Consider the following 16379-nt stretch of genomic DNA (forward strand, 5'->3'; position numbering starts at 1 on the left):
TATTCCCCCCCTCCCCAGTTTAAAAAAAAAGAAAGGAGGGGGGCGCCTGGGGGGCTCAGTCAGTTGAGCGTCCGACTTCAGCTCAGGTCACGATCTCGCGGTCCGTGAGTTCGAGCCCCGCATCGGGATCTGTGCTGATGGCTCGGAGCCTGGAGCCCGCTTCGGATTCTGTGTCTCCCTCTCTCTCTGCCCCTCCCCAACTTTTGCTGTCTCTCTCTGTCTCAAAAATAAATAAACGTTAAAAAAAAATTTTTTTTTTTAAAGAAAGGAGGGGGGAAGGTGTCACATTCGAGAATATCCTTTTTCTTCAGAATAGTTTTATTAGTTTGCATAGGGTCTGCCAACACTCAGCTTTTTCTCTCCTCCTCTGACACATAAGTCCATTCATTCAGAGTCTTCTTCCCCCCATATCTCATAGATGGTGATGTTATTGTGAGGGTCCGCAGGCGCCTCCAGGTTCTGAAGCTTGGGGTTACCGCCAGCTGCCATGGCGACTTTCAGGTTGCGCACCTTGGACACAAATTTCACAAGGTCCACCTCGAGCTGGGTTAAGGTATTGAACGCATAGTCTTTGCTGGGGGAAGTATTTTGAGTCTTCTTCAGCGGAGAGCGAAATGAGCAGCCTCGAAGCCCAGAAGGATTCTGCTCCTGTCAAGAAAGAGATGCGGGGTGAATGATACCGTTGACTTTGCTGGCTTCCACTCGGTTCCAAGAGAGTCGGGCTGGCCTCAGTAAGGATGGTTCCAGCATGGCACTCGAGGCCAGGGATTGGCCAACTGGGGCCCAATCCGTACCTCCCGTTGTTTTTGCTTTGTTTCTAAATATGTGAAATTTATTGTCAAACTGGTTTCCATACAACACCCAGTGCTCATCCCAACAGGTGCCCTCCTCGATGCCCCTCACCCCCCCTCCCCTCCCTCCCACCCCCCATCAGCCCTCAGTTTGTTCTCAGTTTTTAAGAGTCTCTTATGCTGTGGCTCTCTCCCACTCTAACCTCTCTCTCTCTCTTTTTTTTTCTCCCCTTGTTTTTGTAAATAAAACTTTATTGGGACACAGCCTTGCCAATTTAGTTACACATTACACAAGGCTGCTTTCAGGCCAACGCGGCAGAGTTGAGGAGTTACGACGGGGACCGTACAGGCTCCGGAGCTGAAAACATCGACCAGCTGGCCCTTTCCAGAAAAGGGTTGCCAACCGCTGCTCTACCGGTCTGGACGCAGTGCGACGAAGTGTTGGGGCTGTCTAGCAGAGAACGTGCCGTGTTTCCGTCCTTCTCCCCGACTGAGAGCTAGCTGTTCAGCCACTGTAGGAAGGACCTGTTACTTCTTCACAGCTTTACCCCTTCACGACCGGCCTTGTCCTTTACTGGGGACAATGACGCCACCTGCCCCCAGCTCAGCAACTTGTAAGAAGTCAGACGCTAGGGAAATCAAGAATCAGGGAACGAACCCGGCGGTGAAGGTGTCTCTGAGAGTAACTTTGACCCGAAACACGCCAAGTTCCCGACTCTATCCTTACTTTGAAAAGACTCACTTGACCCGATGAGTATCAGGCCAAGCTTTCATTCGCCCCATGAGCAGGAGGCCGTCCTCAATCGGTAGCCCATCCCCCCGGGGGTCTGGGGACTGCCATCCTCCCTAAGGACACGTCAGGACATGGATGTGCCCACGTCTAGCAGGACCGTGAGGGGGGCGCCCCGCCTCCGGCTCGGTTCCGCCTCACGACCCGGAGCGGAACCTACTAGAAGGCGTGCCTCTCCGGGGCGGACGCGTCTTGAGACCGAATCGGTGCGATGGAAACCCTTCCCACCCTTTTACCTTAGTCTTCTCGCGATCCCCTCGAAACTTTAGTATCACATACAGCACGACGACAAAAAAAAGCCAGAGCCATTTTCTCCCAAGCCAGCCTTGGGCGTGCTCTGGTAGATTCTGCCTGATCCGGAAGTGCCCTCCGCAAGGCACCTTGCCCTGGGGTTCCTTGGCTTTCTCTCTCAGAGACGTGAACATGAAGGCACAGCCGCAGGAGAGGCACAGAGGCAAGAACAAGACCCATGTCAGCGTCCGCATGGTGAGCAGAGGCGGGGGAGGGAATAGCTCATGGTGGGTCTGTGTGCCTGCACCTGGAGACTGGGTGCCCAGGGCTGGGCCGTTGGTGATGTCACAGAGGCGGGGGCCGCCCTGGCCATTGTGACGGCTCCAGGCTAGGCGATGAGGAGGCTCGCAGCGGTTGCCCGGGAGTGAGGCCTGAAGGAGGCGGGGAACTTTCCGAGGGGCGGTCAAGAGCGAGAAGACGGGCAGCCGGGGGACGCCAGCTCCCTGCCAGAACATTCCTTCCGAGCCCGGGGCTCCACCGGGAGAGGCCCTCACCTGTTTCTGTCTCTTGCCTCGCGGATCCAGACGCGGTGGGGAGCAGGGCAGACCCAGCACGTGCCCCTGTGGCACCGAGAGGCGACCGGGGAAGGTATTGAACCAGAGGCCACGAACTGGGGGCCGCTGATGTGTTTCGTTTGGCCTCCGCGGCGTTTCTAGCAGTATTTGCCACTATTTAAATGTTGGGAGGGGCTCCGCTTTTAGAGCCGAGATTTCTGGCTCCCTTTGAAAATAGGGATGATCTGGGAACACGGGGCCGCTCGAGGCTGGAGCCAGATGGTGGCCACACTCAGTCCCCGCACCCCTTGTCTCTGCCGCCCGCCTCCACTCGTGGATCGCTGCTGAGTGCGCACCGCTTGGGTCAACCAAGAATATAAAGTACTTCATTCCAAAGGTGATAAGAACAGAGTACTTTCCGAGGACAGAGCGAGGGGCCCGTGCTGGGTTAGGTTATGCGGGAAGGCTCTCCCGAAAAAGGAGGGGGTGGCCGGGTAAGTGGGGGAGGGGACTGAGGACGCTGAGGTGACAAGGACCCAGCCCGTGCGACAACGGAAGCCATCAGGTTTTAAAATGACACGAACCCCCAAAATCTCGTGCAACGCAACACGAGGCTGGCACCTGTTCCCCCGCGTCGTCGGACTCACGGACTCATTGCCTGGGAATGAAATGTTCTGAATGTCATCAAGGGATCCCCTGGGAACCGTCCCGGTGCCTCAAGCCGGGCTGAGCTCTGGGCAGTGACCGAGAGGTTTCGTCGGGGGAACCACGGGGGGAAGACGGCGCCTACCTGCGCACAGCCCGCTGGAGAGGCGGGGGCCTTCCTGCAGGAGGCGGTCTGCGCTGGGCGGGCAGAGGTGCAAATCCAAAGGGCTGATTAGAAGGCGGGCAGTGAAGGGAATCCACTCCTCACGAGGGGCTCCTTCGGGGAGCGGCTGGCCGGTGTCTGGCCGTGTGTTAGAGGGTGTGCCCCGTGGCCCTCAGGGGCTCATCCTGGGAACAGTCGCTCCGTCCTGTTCTCTCCTGAGCAGCCTCATGTGGCTCTCGTGGGAGAGTCACCCCCGTTGCTCAGTTATGGCGGCCGAGTATTTGGGGTGGCCCCGTGTCTGCGTGCACCCCGTGTTCTATGTCACCCGCCCCCCCCAAAAATCTTATGGTGTGATGTAGTGAGGGGCAGAGAGACTTGATTTACACAGACGACACCGAACAACGGGAGTGCTCAGCAAGTTTTGTCCCAGGCGGTTTCTGATTTGAAAACGTTCATGGACATTTGATGACAGGAATCACACTGTTGGGGTTTGTATCCTGGTCAGAATCTAAAGCACTTTTCAGTAAAAGACAAGTAGAAAAGCAGGCAAGGTATAGGCATCTTTTGTTTTAAATGTTTACTTGTTTTGAGAGACAAGGTGTGAGCAGGGGAGGGGCAGAGAGAGAGGGCGACACGGAATCCGAAGCGGGCTCCAGGCTCCGAGCTGTCGGCACAGAGCCCGACGCGGGGCTCGAACCCACGAACCGCGAGATCGTGACCGGAGCCGAAGTCGGACGTTCAACAGACGGAGCCCCCCAGGTGTCCCCAGAAGATCTTTGAGCCAAAATGCTCGTTGGGTCAAAGGGCAAGAATAGGTTCATGGCGTTAAGTGGGCGTTGTCTCAGTTCATTCCAGGGAGGCTCTAACTTTAGTTCTTGGCAAGAAGAGTTAAGCAGCCTGGAGACTTCCCCTCCCATGGCCCTCCTGGCTACAAAAGTGGCCGGGGCCGGGGGCGGGAACCCTTGCTCGGCTCCCACTGAGTTGACCCCTCTGAGCCGACTTAAGCGCTTGGCAAGTACTGGTGGGAGACAAAGGACCTGACAGATGAGCTGTGCCCACGCGTGCGGTGCTGTGGGAAGGCACGCTGGTCACCGGCCCCTCTCTCGGGTCACTGAGCCCCGAAGATAGACCGTCAGGTGCTCAGCCCTTCGGGTGAGCGCTCAGGACCACGGTAGCCCCGAGCCAGCTGGGAGCCTGCTCTCCTTCTCCAGCAGATCAGGCGTCCCGCCCAGGGGGACAAGGTTACACTGTCCCTGCCTTAACCAGGGGCAGGTGCGTCTCCTCGGGCCTCTGAGGACTCGATGCCTTGCTAGACACTCAAGGAATCTCCAAAGCAAGCTCTTCTCTGGGGGCTGCGGGGCTCTCTCGGCGGGGCAGCCTCAGGGGACCGAGACTGCAGAGTATAGCAGAGGCCAGAGGCAGGTGGGGGGAGGCTGGGGCACCCCGGGGAGGGGGGTGGGGGGGAGGGCGGGGGGAGTGACCTGCAGAGCTGGGATGTGACCTTGATCGAGGGGAAGCAGGGCGGGCTGAGACGCTCAAGTTCTGATGCTGGGGACACTGTGACCGGGTCACCGGGAAAAACCGGACAAAGTAATCGCTGCAAAATAAAATTAAGGCTAAAATCAGGGGAATCGAAGTTGGCAGAAACAATGGCTGTTAACATAAAATGCCTCGTGATGACTGAAGCTGTAATTAGTGACACCTGACTATAAGAAGACCAATGAATCAAGTTTTCTTCGTGAGATGAGAAAACTCCTTGTGATAAAAGAAATCTTAACCAAATAAGAAAGGTGCCGATTGTTAACAATAACAAAAGGAAAAAGGAGACAGGCAATAACTAAGAAATGGATTAACTGGGCTCTGTGGAACAGGGGCAACGGGTAGAAGACGGGTAATGCAGGTTTGTTCTGGAGAAGTCCACAACAAACCCGATGTTGATGGAATTCCGATGAAAATCCTTCTCTATTCACAGTATGGATGCCTCCTCGGGGGCTAAACTTCCCACCAGGTAGAGGCAGAGAACTTGGGGACAGGACCCTCCGTCCCGGGGCCTCCCCCAGCGCGGTTTCCTCCCTTTTAATGGAAGCCGGGCCCTGGACCAGCCGTTAACCAACCAGCCGATCACGTCCACGCTACAACCGGGTCCAGAAGGCCAGAAGGCCGTGTTGAGACCTGGATACTCACGGCTCCTCATCTGCTGTCTAACGGGAACTTTCAATGACTGATGTCAACACAGAGCACAGGTAAAGGTAAAACGCACCGATTTTACATAGAATTCCCTTCATCTTCTGGGAGGAAAAGGAATTCGTAGGACACGGGATTGCTCTGATCACCATCAATGGAAAGGCTGCAATTCCCTTACCAGAACATTACGGAAGACAGAAGACAGAAAACACAGACAGATGGAGGAAAGGCAGAGGTGTTTCATTCTGTGGCAAAACATCAGGTGTCCTAACTCCCTTCTGTCTTGAAACCGATAAAGGAAGCTGCCCTGAACCTCGAGGGCCAAGGCCCCGCTCCCCTCTGCCGGCACGGACCAGTTCCCTCAACCACACCTGCGGCACAGTGCGTTTAAAACTCGCTCTTTCTTTGTAAAGGTCAGTTTCTCTTGGCCTGTTTAACTGTTGGCAGCAAAAGCATGAGAATTTTGGTCAAAATGAGCCACTCACACACCCATGAGGAATCGGGAGTCTTTAATGATTTTCAGCATAGAAAGTGCAGCCCATGCGTCTTTCTGGGCGGTGGGGGGACAGGCGCATCTACAGGGCGAAGCGGGCGCGGGGCCTGCGGGAGGGGGCGGGCAGGTGCCGGCACGGCCACCCGGGGAACCCGCGCCCCTCGCTAGCAAGGGCGAGCACGCCGGCTCCGAGGTCTGGGAGGGCGACTTCACCACCGCACACACGCCAACGGCCGGCAGAGCACAAGGGACAGCGCCGCCCCCGCGGAGACCCAGCAGGGCCTGCGGGGCGCCTGGTGCGGTAGGGGCTTCAGAAGCAGTAGGACGTGTGGGTGACCCAGTGGGCCGACTCCTCCTTGGAGCGCTTGGCGGAGCTGTGGGAAGTGAAGAGGGACTTGTAAGCTTCAGATTCTTCACTGTTGGCGATGGACCTCTTTGTGGCTCCGCACAGAGGCTTCCCGACTTTTCCGGAAGAGCTCCCGTTTGCCGCTGGAAGAACGAGAAGCCAGATTCGTTAGGGTCGGGACCACAGGTCACCCCCAGCTTACACCACACTCTTACAGGAAACACGTGTGTCCGTCTGGGGAATCTGCCGCCACCTCCTCCGGATACGGTGGAAGCCGTCGTCCCGATGCCCGCTCCTTAAAGCTGCTGGGTTCACATCTACCACGTGAAACCGCACCAGTAACCGTCTGCTGCCTTCTCAGCTCTGGCCCCCGCCCCGTGAACGATGTGAACCAGATCGTCCTCCCAAGGGGGTGCTCTCTGCCTCCTTCAACGGGGGGCAGGAACGGAAGTCCCAGGAGGCGGGGCCACCTACGGCAGGCCAGGTGGCCGCTACGTGTAAGGCGGGGACTGGATCCGCTAACCACCGTGGACGCTACTTACAGCACAAGACTGCACATTCTTTTACCTGATAATCAATCTGTGTTTCTTTTTTTTTTTTTACATTTTGTATTTATTTTTGAGAGATGGAGTGAGACAAAGTGAGAGTGGGGGAGGGGCAGAGAGAGAGGGAGACACAGGATCGGAAGGAGGCTCCAGGCTCTGAGCCGTCAGCACAGAGCCCGACACGGGGCTCGAACCCACCGTGAGATCGTGACCTGAGCCAAAGTCGGATGCTCAACTGACTGAGCCACCCAGGCACCCCAATCTGTGTTTCTTTTTTGGTGAAATACATATCTTCTCTTAAAGGCAACGAGGAGAAACACACTGAATTCTGGACTGTGTGTTAAATAGCCCTTTGACACTTGGCCAAGAGGCAGGAGAAGGGCTGGCTCTGAATGCCACGCGGGATGCACATAAAACCCGAGCCTGAAAGGGATCAGGAACATTCCCGCCCAACACCCTGAGCGCCGGGCCACGACCCGACCCAGTGTCCGCAGCAGGGTCCTGCTCTCTGTGCGGGCTCAGTAGCTTGATTCCAAAGGCACACCCGGCAAGAAGACAACTGGCTCGCGTGCCCAGCCTCCCTCGGGCCGACCCTGGGGTAGAGGGGCTGTTTCTTCGCCTCTAAGAGGGCTCAACGAACTACTCAGAAACGTGACTTCGGACGACCCTGAGCTTTCCAACTCACTCCAAGAAAGACCGTGACATAACCAGCTGGCTGAACAGCGCCCTGTTGTCTCCACAGGACCCACCTGCACTTTTGGGAGCTGAGCTGGCTTTCTTCTCTCTAGAATCGAGGCTGGTTTCTTCGGGCTTCCCTGTCTTAATTTTTGATGGGCCTGGGGATTCTGTTAAAAAAGAACAGTCAGGCAAACAAAAACAAAAGCATATACTTTTTAAAGGAACAGCGCCACAGCCTTATTTTTGCTCAAATAAGGACCTTTTTAAGCGTCTTACCTTCACTGACATCTGGTTTCGAGACAGACTCTACCGCCTTGGGTTTCTTTGCTTTCTGTAAAAAGAAAGAGCAGACTGGAGCTGTGCTTGGATTCAGTCTACTCCGGCGCTAGTGTGGCTGTGCCCCGGGACAGGCCGCTGCAGTGTGTGGAGGGCGGGTGCACGTTCTGAAGGAGACTCGAGACCACGGTAACGGTGTGTGTTTCCAGCCAGGCACTTCTGCGTCACTCGGGAATACACCTGGAGACGCCTGCCTAGCTCTGCATTTATATTCCAGAAATCACATTCTCAAAAGTCTCAGATGCCAGATTTCAGGGCTAACACCGTCAAGGGTGGCTACAAATAATACCAAAGTACAGATGGGAACATCAAGTCCCACCAGCAGAAACATGGACCGAATCGAACCCATTCCAGTAACTTCTTCAAAGTTGTCAAACCGCTTTCATATTTGTTTATTTAACTATAAAGACTTGAGGCTGGGGGCACCTGGCCGGCTCAGACGAAGACTGAGACTCTCGGTCTTGGGGTCTTGGGGTCATGGGTTCGAGCCCATGTTGGGTGTAGAGATTACTAAAGTAAATAAACTTAAAAAAAAAAACAGCTTGAGGCTATACTAAAAGGCATGTTAGCCAAATCTCAACTCTGGATTACCCGTTAGATTTTTAGGCACCAAAATTCCATCACTCATAATAATTATACTGGGCAGCAAAAATTTTCCAAATGAAACTCACCATTCTAAAATCACACAGCCGTGTTAGAACTGAGTCACAGGAAGCACAAACAGAACTGTGTTTATTCAGAGAATTTAACACGCCATTTTCCAGAGCATCCAAAAGGTGGCACTAGAGACACACAACCCAACTACTTCAGAAGGCTCCCCTCAGTAGAAAACGTGGAAAAGGGACCCTCCTCGGGCACTGGCCTTGAACTTGTAATATATACGCGCAGAGGGACTTGTAATGCTGTACAAAATGTAAAAACTTCCTGTTCATTTCACACGCTCAAAGCATGCATTCAAATCCGTGAAGGTAACACCTAGTCTTTAGAAAAAGACTGACAACTGCCGATTTTGAAGCCTTTCGTTCACAGCTGAGGCTTTATATAAAAAGCAAGAGAAGTCAGGACGTGCTCTATCTTGTTTTCAGCTGTGAGCATATTTGGGAAACATTCTGGTATCCTGGTAGCAGTATCTCAGAGGCATTCCCAGAAGCTGCGGTGAGTATTTTGCAGAGAGGGGTGTGCTGGCTCCACTGGGCTTTGAACACCTTGGCAGGAAGCCTGGGACAGGAGACGACTCACTGAAGTGACATGGTTAACGACCATACAAACACCGGAGCTTCCTCTGAAACACATTTTCTTCCCTTTTGTGCTTTTTAAAAACCGAGCTGGGTCAATGATAGCAACGAAGAAAACGAGCAGCTCCTTTCTGGAAATCGTCTAAAATATCTCGAGCCTTCTGTGTTCTCTTTTTGTTCTCGTGATGACGAAATCCTAGTTAATTCAGAAAGCCAGCGCAGAATGCGTGCACTTACATGCCAGAGTTCCTTTCCCTTTTATGATTAAAACAACGGCAACTCCGAAAAATCTCTAACTATTACGTCACTGGTAAATGCACGCCACACAGAGGGTTTCCCCCATTTTATGCACTCGGGCTACTGCAACAAATTCTCTAATACTTCAAGCATTCCTTTGACTTAGTTCTAAATGGTTTTTTTTTTTAACGTTTATTTATTTTTGAGACAGACAGAGCATGAACGGGGGAGGGGCAGAGAGAGAGGGAGACACAGAATCGGAAGCAGGCTCCAGGCTCTGAGCCATCAGCCCAGAGCCCGACGCGGGGCTCGAACTCACGGACCGTGAGATCGTGACCTGAGCTGAAGTCGGACACTTAACCGACTGAGCCACCCAGGCGCCCCTCCTTTGACTTAGTTCTAATCACAAAATTTCTCCCACATTTACCCTGAACCTCACTTAGTTTTTTATTATTTTTAACTTTTTAAATAAAAATTTTTTTTTGTTTCTTTTTTTTTTTTTTGTAATCTCTCCACCCAGCGTGGGGCTTGAACTCATGACCCCCAGATCAAGAGTCGCACACACGACCAACTGGGCCAGCCAAGTGTCCCCAACGTTTTTTTTAAAGAATGAAAAATTTGCTATTCGTGAAAAGCCACAGGGATCATCTGCAAACACTTTAAGAAATAATAAAATTTACTGCTGGAGGCAGAATGGATGGCACATCGAAAGACTTCTTAGCCTATAAACTGTTTTCAGCCCGGTCGTTATGGCAGCTCATTAAGCAATGAATCCACTGCTTGTGGAATGTGATTTTAAGCCCAGGGTCACAAAACAGAGCCTTCACGTGGCACATCCACCCAGAGCTTCGGTCGCCGCGGTTGGGCACACGACCGGCCTCCGTCCCCGCGAGCGGTGGTACCACACTCCCAGCCAGTCCCCCGGCACAGGGCACAGGGAGGCCAGGGGGGCTCTAGTTGTGGGCAGGCTGCTTAGTTCCCTGCCACCCGGAAGTGCCTCGGTGGAGGGTGGGGATCGCAGGCTTCCAGGGTCGGGCCCCCCACCCACACCTCTGGGGGACTCCCGGGACCTGCAAACCTGAGCAGCACGGACTCTCCAGAGGTGCTGGGGTGACGGTAACTTTCCGCTTCTATTTTACGAACTTTGCACACCCAGCACGGACTCTTACCATCAGTGACGGCGCAGCGACCCTGGCGGCTGCCCCTCCCTCGGGCATCACCTTGTTGGCCCTCTCCCCTCCTGACGACACCTGTCCTATGCAGGAGCTACCGCCACCCCCAGGTCACCGATGAAGAAGCTGAGTGCAGGAGAGCAGAACCGCCCTGCCCGCACCGCGAGCCCCGACGGGAGTCCTTCCAGAGCCCCGGCCCCCGTAGGTTGCGAAAGCCACCTCGATCGCGGCACGCCCACCAGAGCCGCCAGCAAGGCCGCTCGGTGGTTTGCAACTGGCCCCGAAGCCGAGGCGGCCGAAGCCTCCGGAAGGTGAGGGGCAGACGCGAGGGCCGCATTACCTTCCCCAGCTTCGCCTTCTGCCGTCTCTCCTCCATCCTTCCCTTCAGCGTCTCCACATCCTCCTTGGTGCCATTGAGCACGATGACGTCGTCTTCCTGGAAGGCAGCCCCGCACTGGAGAGGGCAGGAAACAGGACATTCCGTCACCACGCGGAGGGCAGCTACCCCTGAGACCCTCGCCCGTGCCCAACCACCGCTCTGCAAACCCCCGGGAAATTCCTGGAGTGTTCTGCCTGTATCTCAGCTGAGCCAGCTTTTGAGTCAAGCTCTGCTTTGCCAAGTTCTGCGTGTGGAGCTAGCGTGGCAGGCCCGGGAGGGCCGGCTCGGAAAGGGCCTGCCTGCAGGTCAGCCTCCCTCTAGTCTCTGGTGTCTGCGAATCTGGATTTCGGGAGGGTTCCCAGCATTTTCTGTGTCGGGCCGCTTGCCACACAGGTCTCCCCGCCGGACCTCTACGTCCTAGAGGGACCGGACCTCCAGGTGTGCAGGAGGAGGGCCCCGTACACAGCCCCTAGCACGTGGGGGGCGTTCGGGAAAAGCCTGTGTAAGGACTCATCAGCCACATTTATGCAGCACCTGCTGGCTTGTCTCACGATGACTGACTTCACGAGAGCCTGTGATGTGCCGCTCGCCGCTGAGCCCGGCCTGGACGGGAAGCGGCCCGCAGAGCTCCCCTTCCAGGCAGAGCCGAGGGCTGTGAACTCGACCTTGCGTCAGAATCTCCAGGCCTCATGGGACCCCGGGCCGGTGTCCGACTCGGGGTCTAGGGTGGGGCCCAGGAACCCGCATTTCTCACGTCTTCTCAGGCGATGCGGACGCTGCCTGTGGGGAACCCTGCTTTGGGCAGCCTGCTCTGGAGTCCGGGAACAGGGCCAGTGAGGGGAGTGGGCTCCGTCCCAGCAGGAAGCTGGGGTGGGGAGGGGCGGGGGGAGACCCGTCTGGGGGCACAGGCTGCTGCCCATTGTTATTGCCACAGGGGGTCTGCCTGGGGAGCCCGCCCTGCTCGGGGAAGGATCCTGGCCAGCGTCTGTTTGGTGGCGTCTTCCTCTTCGTGTGGGTCCCAGGCAGAGAGAGACACTGGTGGCTTCTCTGGGCCTCGGTTACCTCCTCCGCTAAATGGGAAGTAAAACGAGCTCCCGGCGCGGTCCGGGCTGGGGCGAGACTTCAGGGTGACCACGCAGGGGATTCAGCACAGGGCTGGGCACCCACCGGTCAACCAGCGTTGGCCGCCGCGGCCGGTGCGCGTCTTCCCGTGGGAGAGCTGCCCGCACCAGCACAGGCCCTTCTCCGGGACACATGTCCGTGTCTCCAACGAGCCTCCCGGGAGAAGCCTCGCACGCGTGTGGCCGCATGTGCTTTGCTGGGGAAGGTGCCCTTTCGCGGAGGGGAGAGCACGGGCTCCTCCCGACTCTGCCTGAGTCTCTGTCCCTTACCGCCTGGCGACACAGCCTTACCGGACCGCCGTACGCGGGAGCCGTGAGCACGAGTCTGCGCAGACCTCAGGGGCTCCTGGAAAGCCTACCCCGCCCGGAACGGGAACCGGGACGGCCCCACGGCACCCAGAATGTCCTACGGGACACACTGTCAGCGAAGCCCTCTTCCTGAACGCTGCCGAGCCTTCCCCAGCTCCTCCCGACACACGGGAGCCGGCCAGCCCGTGCTGAGCCCTCAGCTGCTGCCCCAGCTCGCTCTTTACTGTGCTGCTCGCCTCCAAAACCACACAGGACCACAGCAGCTCCTTCCCTAGGGGCATCTGGGAGGTGCCACGACTGAAGAGACCCTCCTTTGGCCCACAAGGCGTGCCGTCGAGGCCACAGGGAAGCCACACGAACGACACAAGGGGGTGCCGCCAGAGCACCGGGCTGGGACGGCCTCGAAGAACAGGAGCTTGCTTTTCGCCGTCAGTGCAGGGAGGCCTCCAGGCTCTGCAGGATGACCCCCGGGAAGCCCCAACACCGTGGGGGATTTGGCGAGAGGATTCTCTTGGGGGGGGGGGGGTCCCCTTCTTGGGTAGGAAATAAAAAGGGATCCTCAGGACCAGAATCAGGCGGTGGCATAGGGCTCAGCGGTCTTGGGGCCACAGCGTCAAGAACCCTCCCGAGCGCACACAGGAGGCGAAAGGAGTCCCCATCTGTCCCGCTAGCCTTCCCCCTCCTCCTTCCCCCATCCAGGCTTGGTGCGCCTGCTTTCCACTGTTCCTCGGCAACCCCCTTCCTGGCGTGTCGGCAGTCAACCGTCTCTTTCCTCTACGTGTGACTGGTTGGTTGTCTAGATAGGACTGTGGACCCTGTGCTACATACAGTTGTGGTGGGTTGTGCCCCGAGTTGCATCTTTAAAGTTGAATTAGCCACTAACAATAAAAAGTCGGGAGCCTTTCATACTAAAAATCTTGCTTTCTCTTCCAAATTCAAAAGATCCATTAATACCAAACCCATGCTCTCAAGGCCTCAACTGCTGGGACCTGAGCAGGGCTGTCCCCTAGAGCCTGGGCACGGGACCCTCCCACTGGCTACAGGTCCTGTCACTTGCTCTTGGGGCATGCCTGACCTTGGCAGGCTTCTTCCCGGCCCCAGAAACTTAGGCGAATGGTCTACCCCTTGGGGACAAGTGAAACCAGGGCAGGAAGACTTCCATCCACAGTGGATGTGGCTGTGGCCGTGGACTGAAGGGTCTCTGTGGACTGAAGGGTCGAGGGAGGGTCACTTTTGAAAGGGAGGGGAGTTGCAAAGACATAGGTGGCTCAAAGGGACTGACCCTCTCTGCTTATAAAGTAACACATAGTGTAAGTAAAAAAACAACCATATTTTCCTTCAAATGCATTTTTCTATGTGTACAGTTACTACACAGCTGACATCATGCATTTTATTTTTTTTAAGTTTATTTCGAAAGAGAGAGAGAGTGCGCATGCGCAGAGGAGGGCGGGGGGGGGGGGGGGAATCCCAAGTAGGCCCCGCCCTGTCAGTGCAGAGCCCGATGTGGGGCTCGAACTCATGGACCGTGGGATCATGACCCGAGCTGAAATCAAGAGTCAGACGCTTAACTGACTGAGCCACCCAGGCACCCCAATCATGTATTTATCTTAAATTTGCTTCCTTTTATCACTTATAACTTAGATGTCCAAAAAATGGGGAAAATAGATAAATCATAATGCATTCTTAGAAAGGAGCAGACAATTATTTTAGAGTTTCTGACAACGTAGAAAGTGGTTTATGCTGCAAGAAAAAGACTACAAATTGTGTAACCATATGATCTCCGGATATTACCTTTTTTCTAAAGCACTGGGGGAAAAAAGCCAGTAGGAAAGTGCCGCAGAACAGAGGTAGAATGACGGGTCATGCGCTGCTCTGTCTGTGTATTCAGAAGACGAACAAACGGAAGCCGTCCCTCAGTCACTGTCCTTCCAAACGGCATTTGCACTGAGCGACCGATGGCATGCGTCTCTGGCCCAGAAACCCCACTTGTGGGACTCGCTTTGTCTCCATCACACAAGCCTCTTTCCCGCAGCAGTACTCTGGGGAGTGTAATGAATGAACATGTGCCTGTGTGTGTGTACTGACTTTTAAAACAGTGCTTCCCTCTGTCACGTCTGACCGAGTAAATCGAGCTCAAGTGTCTGGACACGGGCCAGGGGAGAAGTAGCTACCGTGTACGATTCCCATCTCGGCGTCCCTGTTTTTTTTTAACGTTTATTTTTCACAGAGCGCAAGCTGGGGAGGGGCAGGGGCGGGGGGAGAGGATCTGAAGCGGGTTCTGTGCTGCCAGCAGAGACGTGGACGCGGGGCTCGAACTCACGAACTTCGAGACCATGACCCGGGTGGAAGCCAGACGCTTAACTGAGCCACCCGGGTGCCTTGGCTTCACTCTTCTTGATAGATCTGCCTGTCTGTGGTAAGCCTGAAGAGACAGCAGCGAAAGAGAGAAGCTCTGAAACCAGAGGAGGGAGAGGGCTTAAGGGCACCGGCATCCAGCGGCGGAGAACGGAAGCGGCACCGACGGCGGAGCGGTGGTACGGCCCCCCCGGAGGAGCCGGAGGACAGGGACGGGGCACAGGCTCGCCTGCGTCCCTGAACTCAGGCCCTCTGGAGAGCGGGGCTGAAACACCTGGATTGTTCCCAACGCTATTCAGGAAGCACCCAAGATTTTTACGTGACTTTCATTCATCCCTTTAATGAACAAGGATCAGATAACCAACTTTGGCCTCCTAGTTTTCAAAGCATTTATGGAATCTGACCCACGACTGCCAAGATTCCACCCGGCTTTCAGAACACCAGCATCACTCTGCGGCCCTTCATCCGGACCAGGTGTTTATGGCCGTTGTCTCCTGTTTTGTGAGGCAGCGATCCAGTCCTGAAGAAACACTCAGAGAAGCAAGCGTGACTCTTTTTCAACCTACCGGTCAGAATCAACAAGAACAAAATCCTCCAGGGACGGAGGGGTAACGAAACCTGCCAAGCAACTCTGTTCATGTGATTTAAGCGGGAGCCGCGGGAAGAGAAGCAACTGACGGAAGAGAAAATCCAGGCTGGGCACGGACACCGCCAGCGTTTCAGCCCGTGGAACATGAGAACGGCTTTTGGTAAACGCTTCGTTAACTACACACAGATCACAAATGGCAGACGCCGAGCAGGTACAATTGCTAAAATGCTTTTCCTTGCTTCCTCTGTGGTTTTTTAAAACAGAAATATTGGGAGTATCAGTAACATTTTTAGGGGCACCTGGCTGGCTCGGTCAGAGCATGCGACTCTTCATCTCAGAGTCATGAGTTCAAGCCCCATGTTGGGTGTGGAACTTACTTAAAAAAAAAGGAGTACCGGGGCGCCTGGGTGGCTCAGTCAGTTAAGCGTCCGACTTCGGCTCAGGTCACGATCTCGCGGTTTATGGGTGTGAGCCCTGCATCAGGCTCTGCGCTGACGGCTCAGAGCCTGGAGCCGCTTCTGATTCTATGTCTCCCTCTCTTTCTGCCCCTCCCCTCCTTGCGCTCCGTCTCTGTCTCTCGAAAAGAAATGAATGTTAAAAAGTATCAGTAATAGTTTTATTTTTATTTTTTGAGAGAGTGTGCACACAAGCGAGCGGGGGAGAGGGGCAGGGGCAGAGGAGAGAGAGAGAGAGAGAGAGAGAGAGAGAGAGAGAGAGACCCAAGCAGGCTCTACGCTCACAGTGAGGAGCCCGACACAGGGCTCGATGTCACAACTGTGAGATCATGACCTGAGCCAAAATCAAGAGTTGGACGCTCAACTGACTGAGGCCCCCAGGCGCCCCCAGGCATATTTGTAAATGCAGACGTAGCAGGCATCTTTTTCTCTCAAACAGTCCTTACTCTTCGTTTCAGCCGAAGACGGCAAAAGTGGAGTCTTTTCAAGGATGCGATTAGAGTTTTAAATTCAAAATGCCACCATCTGTTCTTTCCCCACACGGGAGACAATAACTAAGTCGGCCTCAAGGCCACGTCCAAACGCTCAGGCCTCATTCCGAGCCCAAACATACTAATGTTATTTCTGTTGTGGTTTTGAGTCGGGTGCCCTGAAATGCACTTTTCCTCTTTGTATCAAAGCGGCTGGAAAATGCACGCGTGTTGTGACTAGGACATCTATGTTACTGGCCAGTCGGACAGTGTTCCGATTCAAAGTTAGTCTGCTCTTGTA

At 55.1% G+C, this 16379-nt stretch overlaps 3 protein-coding genes across 16 annotated transcripts in view; 1 reads left to right on the forward strand and 2 right to left on the reverse strand.

The window, feature by feature from the left end:
• Positions 1 to 300: 300 nt before the first annotated feature.
• LOC122215379 (protein FAM209A-like) lies at positions 301 to 2146 on the reverse strand. Its single transcript, XM_042930616.1, has 2 exons — positions 1818 to 2146; positions 301 to 648 (listed from the first exon to the last, which is right to left on the reverse strand). The coding sequence occupies exons 1-2, from the start codon at positions 2064 to 2066 to the stop codon at positions 385 to 387; spliced, it is 513 nt and encodes a 170-aa protein (XP_042786550.1). The 5' UTR covers positions 2067 to 2146; the 3' UTR covers positions 301 to 384.
• A 91-nt stretch (positions 2147 to 2237) lies between these two features.
• Positions 2238 to 16379, forward strand: part of LOC122215376 (beta-1,3-galactosyl-O-glycosyl-glycoprotein beta-1,6-N-acetylglucosaminyltransferase 7-like) — a 77690-nt gene continuing 63548 nt past the window's right edge. For 8 of the 13 annotated variants that reach the window (XM_042930600.1, XM_042930611.1, XM_042930610.1 and 5 more), the window contains exon 1: positions 2238 to 2530. The gene's annotated coding sequence lies outside the window, so the exon portion shown is untranslated. Of the gene's footprint in view, positions 2531 to 5480; positions 5772 to 8387; positions 8912 to 16379 lie in introns of those variants that run through there. The other 5 variants (XM_042930603.1, XM_042930602.1, XM_042930604.1 and 2 more) reach the window with 5 other exon arrangements.
• RTF2 (replication termination factor 2) overlaps positions 5851 to 16379 on the reverse strand; it is a 41235-nt gene continuing 30706 nt past the window's right edge. For both annotated transcript variants that reach the window (XM_042930615.1, XM_042930614.1), the window contains exons 6-9: positions 10741 to 10854; positions 7697 to 7751; positions 7492 to 7587; positions 5851 to 6340 (exon numbers count right to left, since the gene is read on the reverse strand). In XM_042930615.1, the coding sequence (XP_042786549.1) occupies positions 6162 to 6340; positions 7492 to 7587; positions 7697 to 7751; positions 10741 to 10854 (444 nt within the window). In that variant the 3' untranslated portion in view covers positions 5851 to 6161. The remainder of the gene's footprint in view (positions 6341 to 7491; positions 7588 to 7696; positions 7752 to 10740; positions 10855 to 16379) is intronic.

This window comes from Panthera leo, chromosome A3 (genome assembly GCF_018350215.1).
Source record: "Panthera leo isolate Ple1 chromosome A3, P.leo_Ple1_pat1.1, whole genome shotgun sequence".
NCBI lineage: Eukaryota > Metazoa > Chordata > Mammalia > Carnivora > Felidae > Panthera > Panthera leo.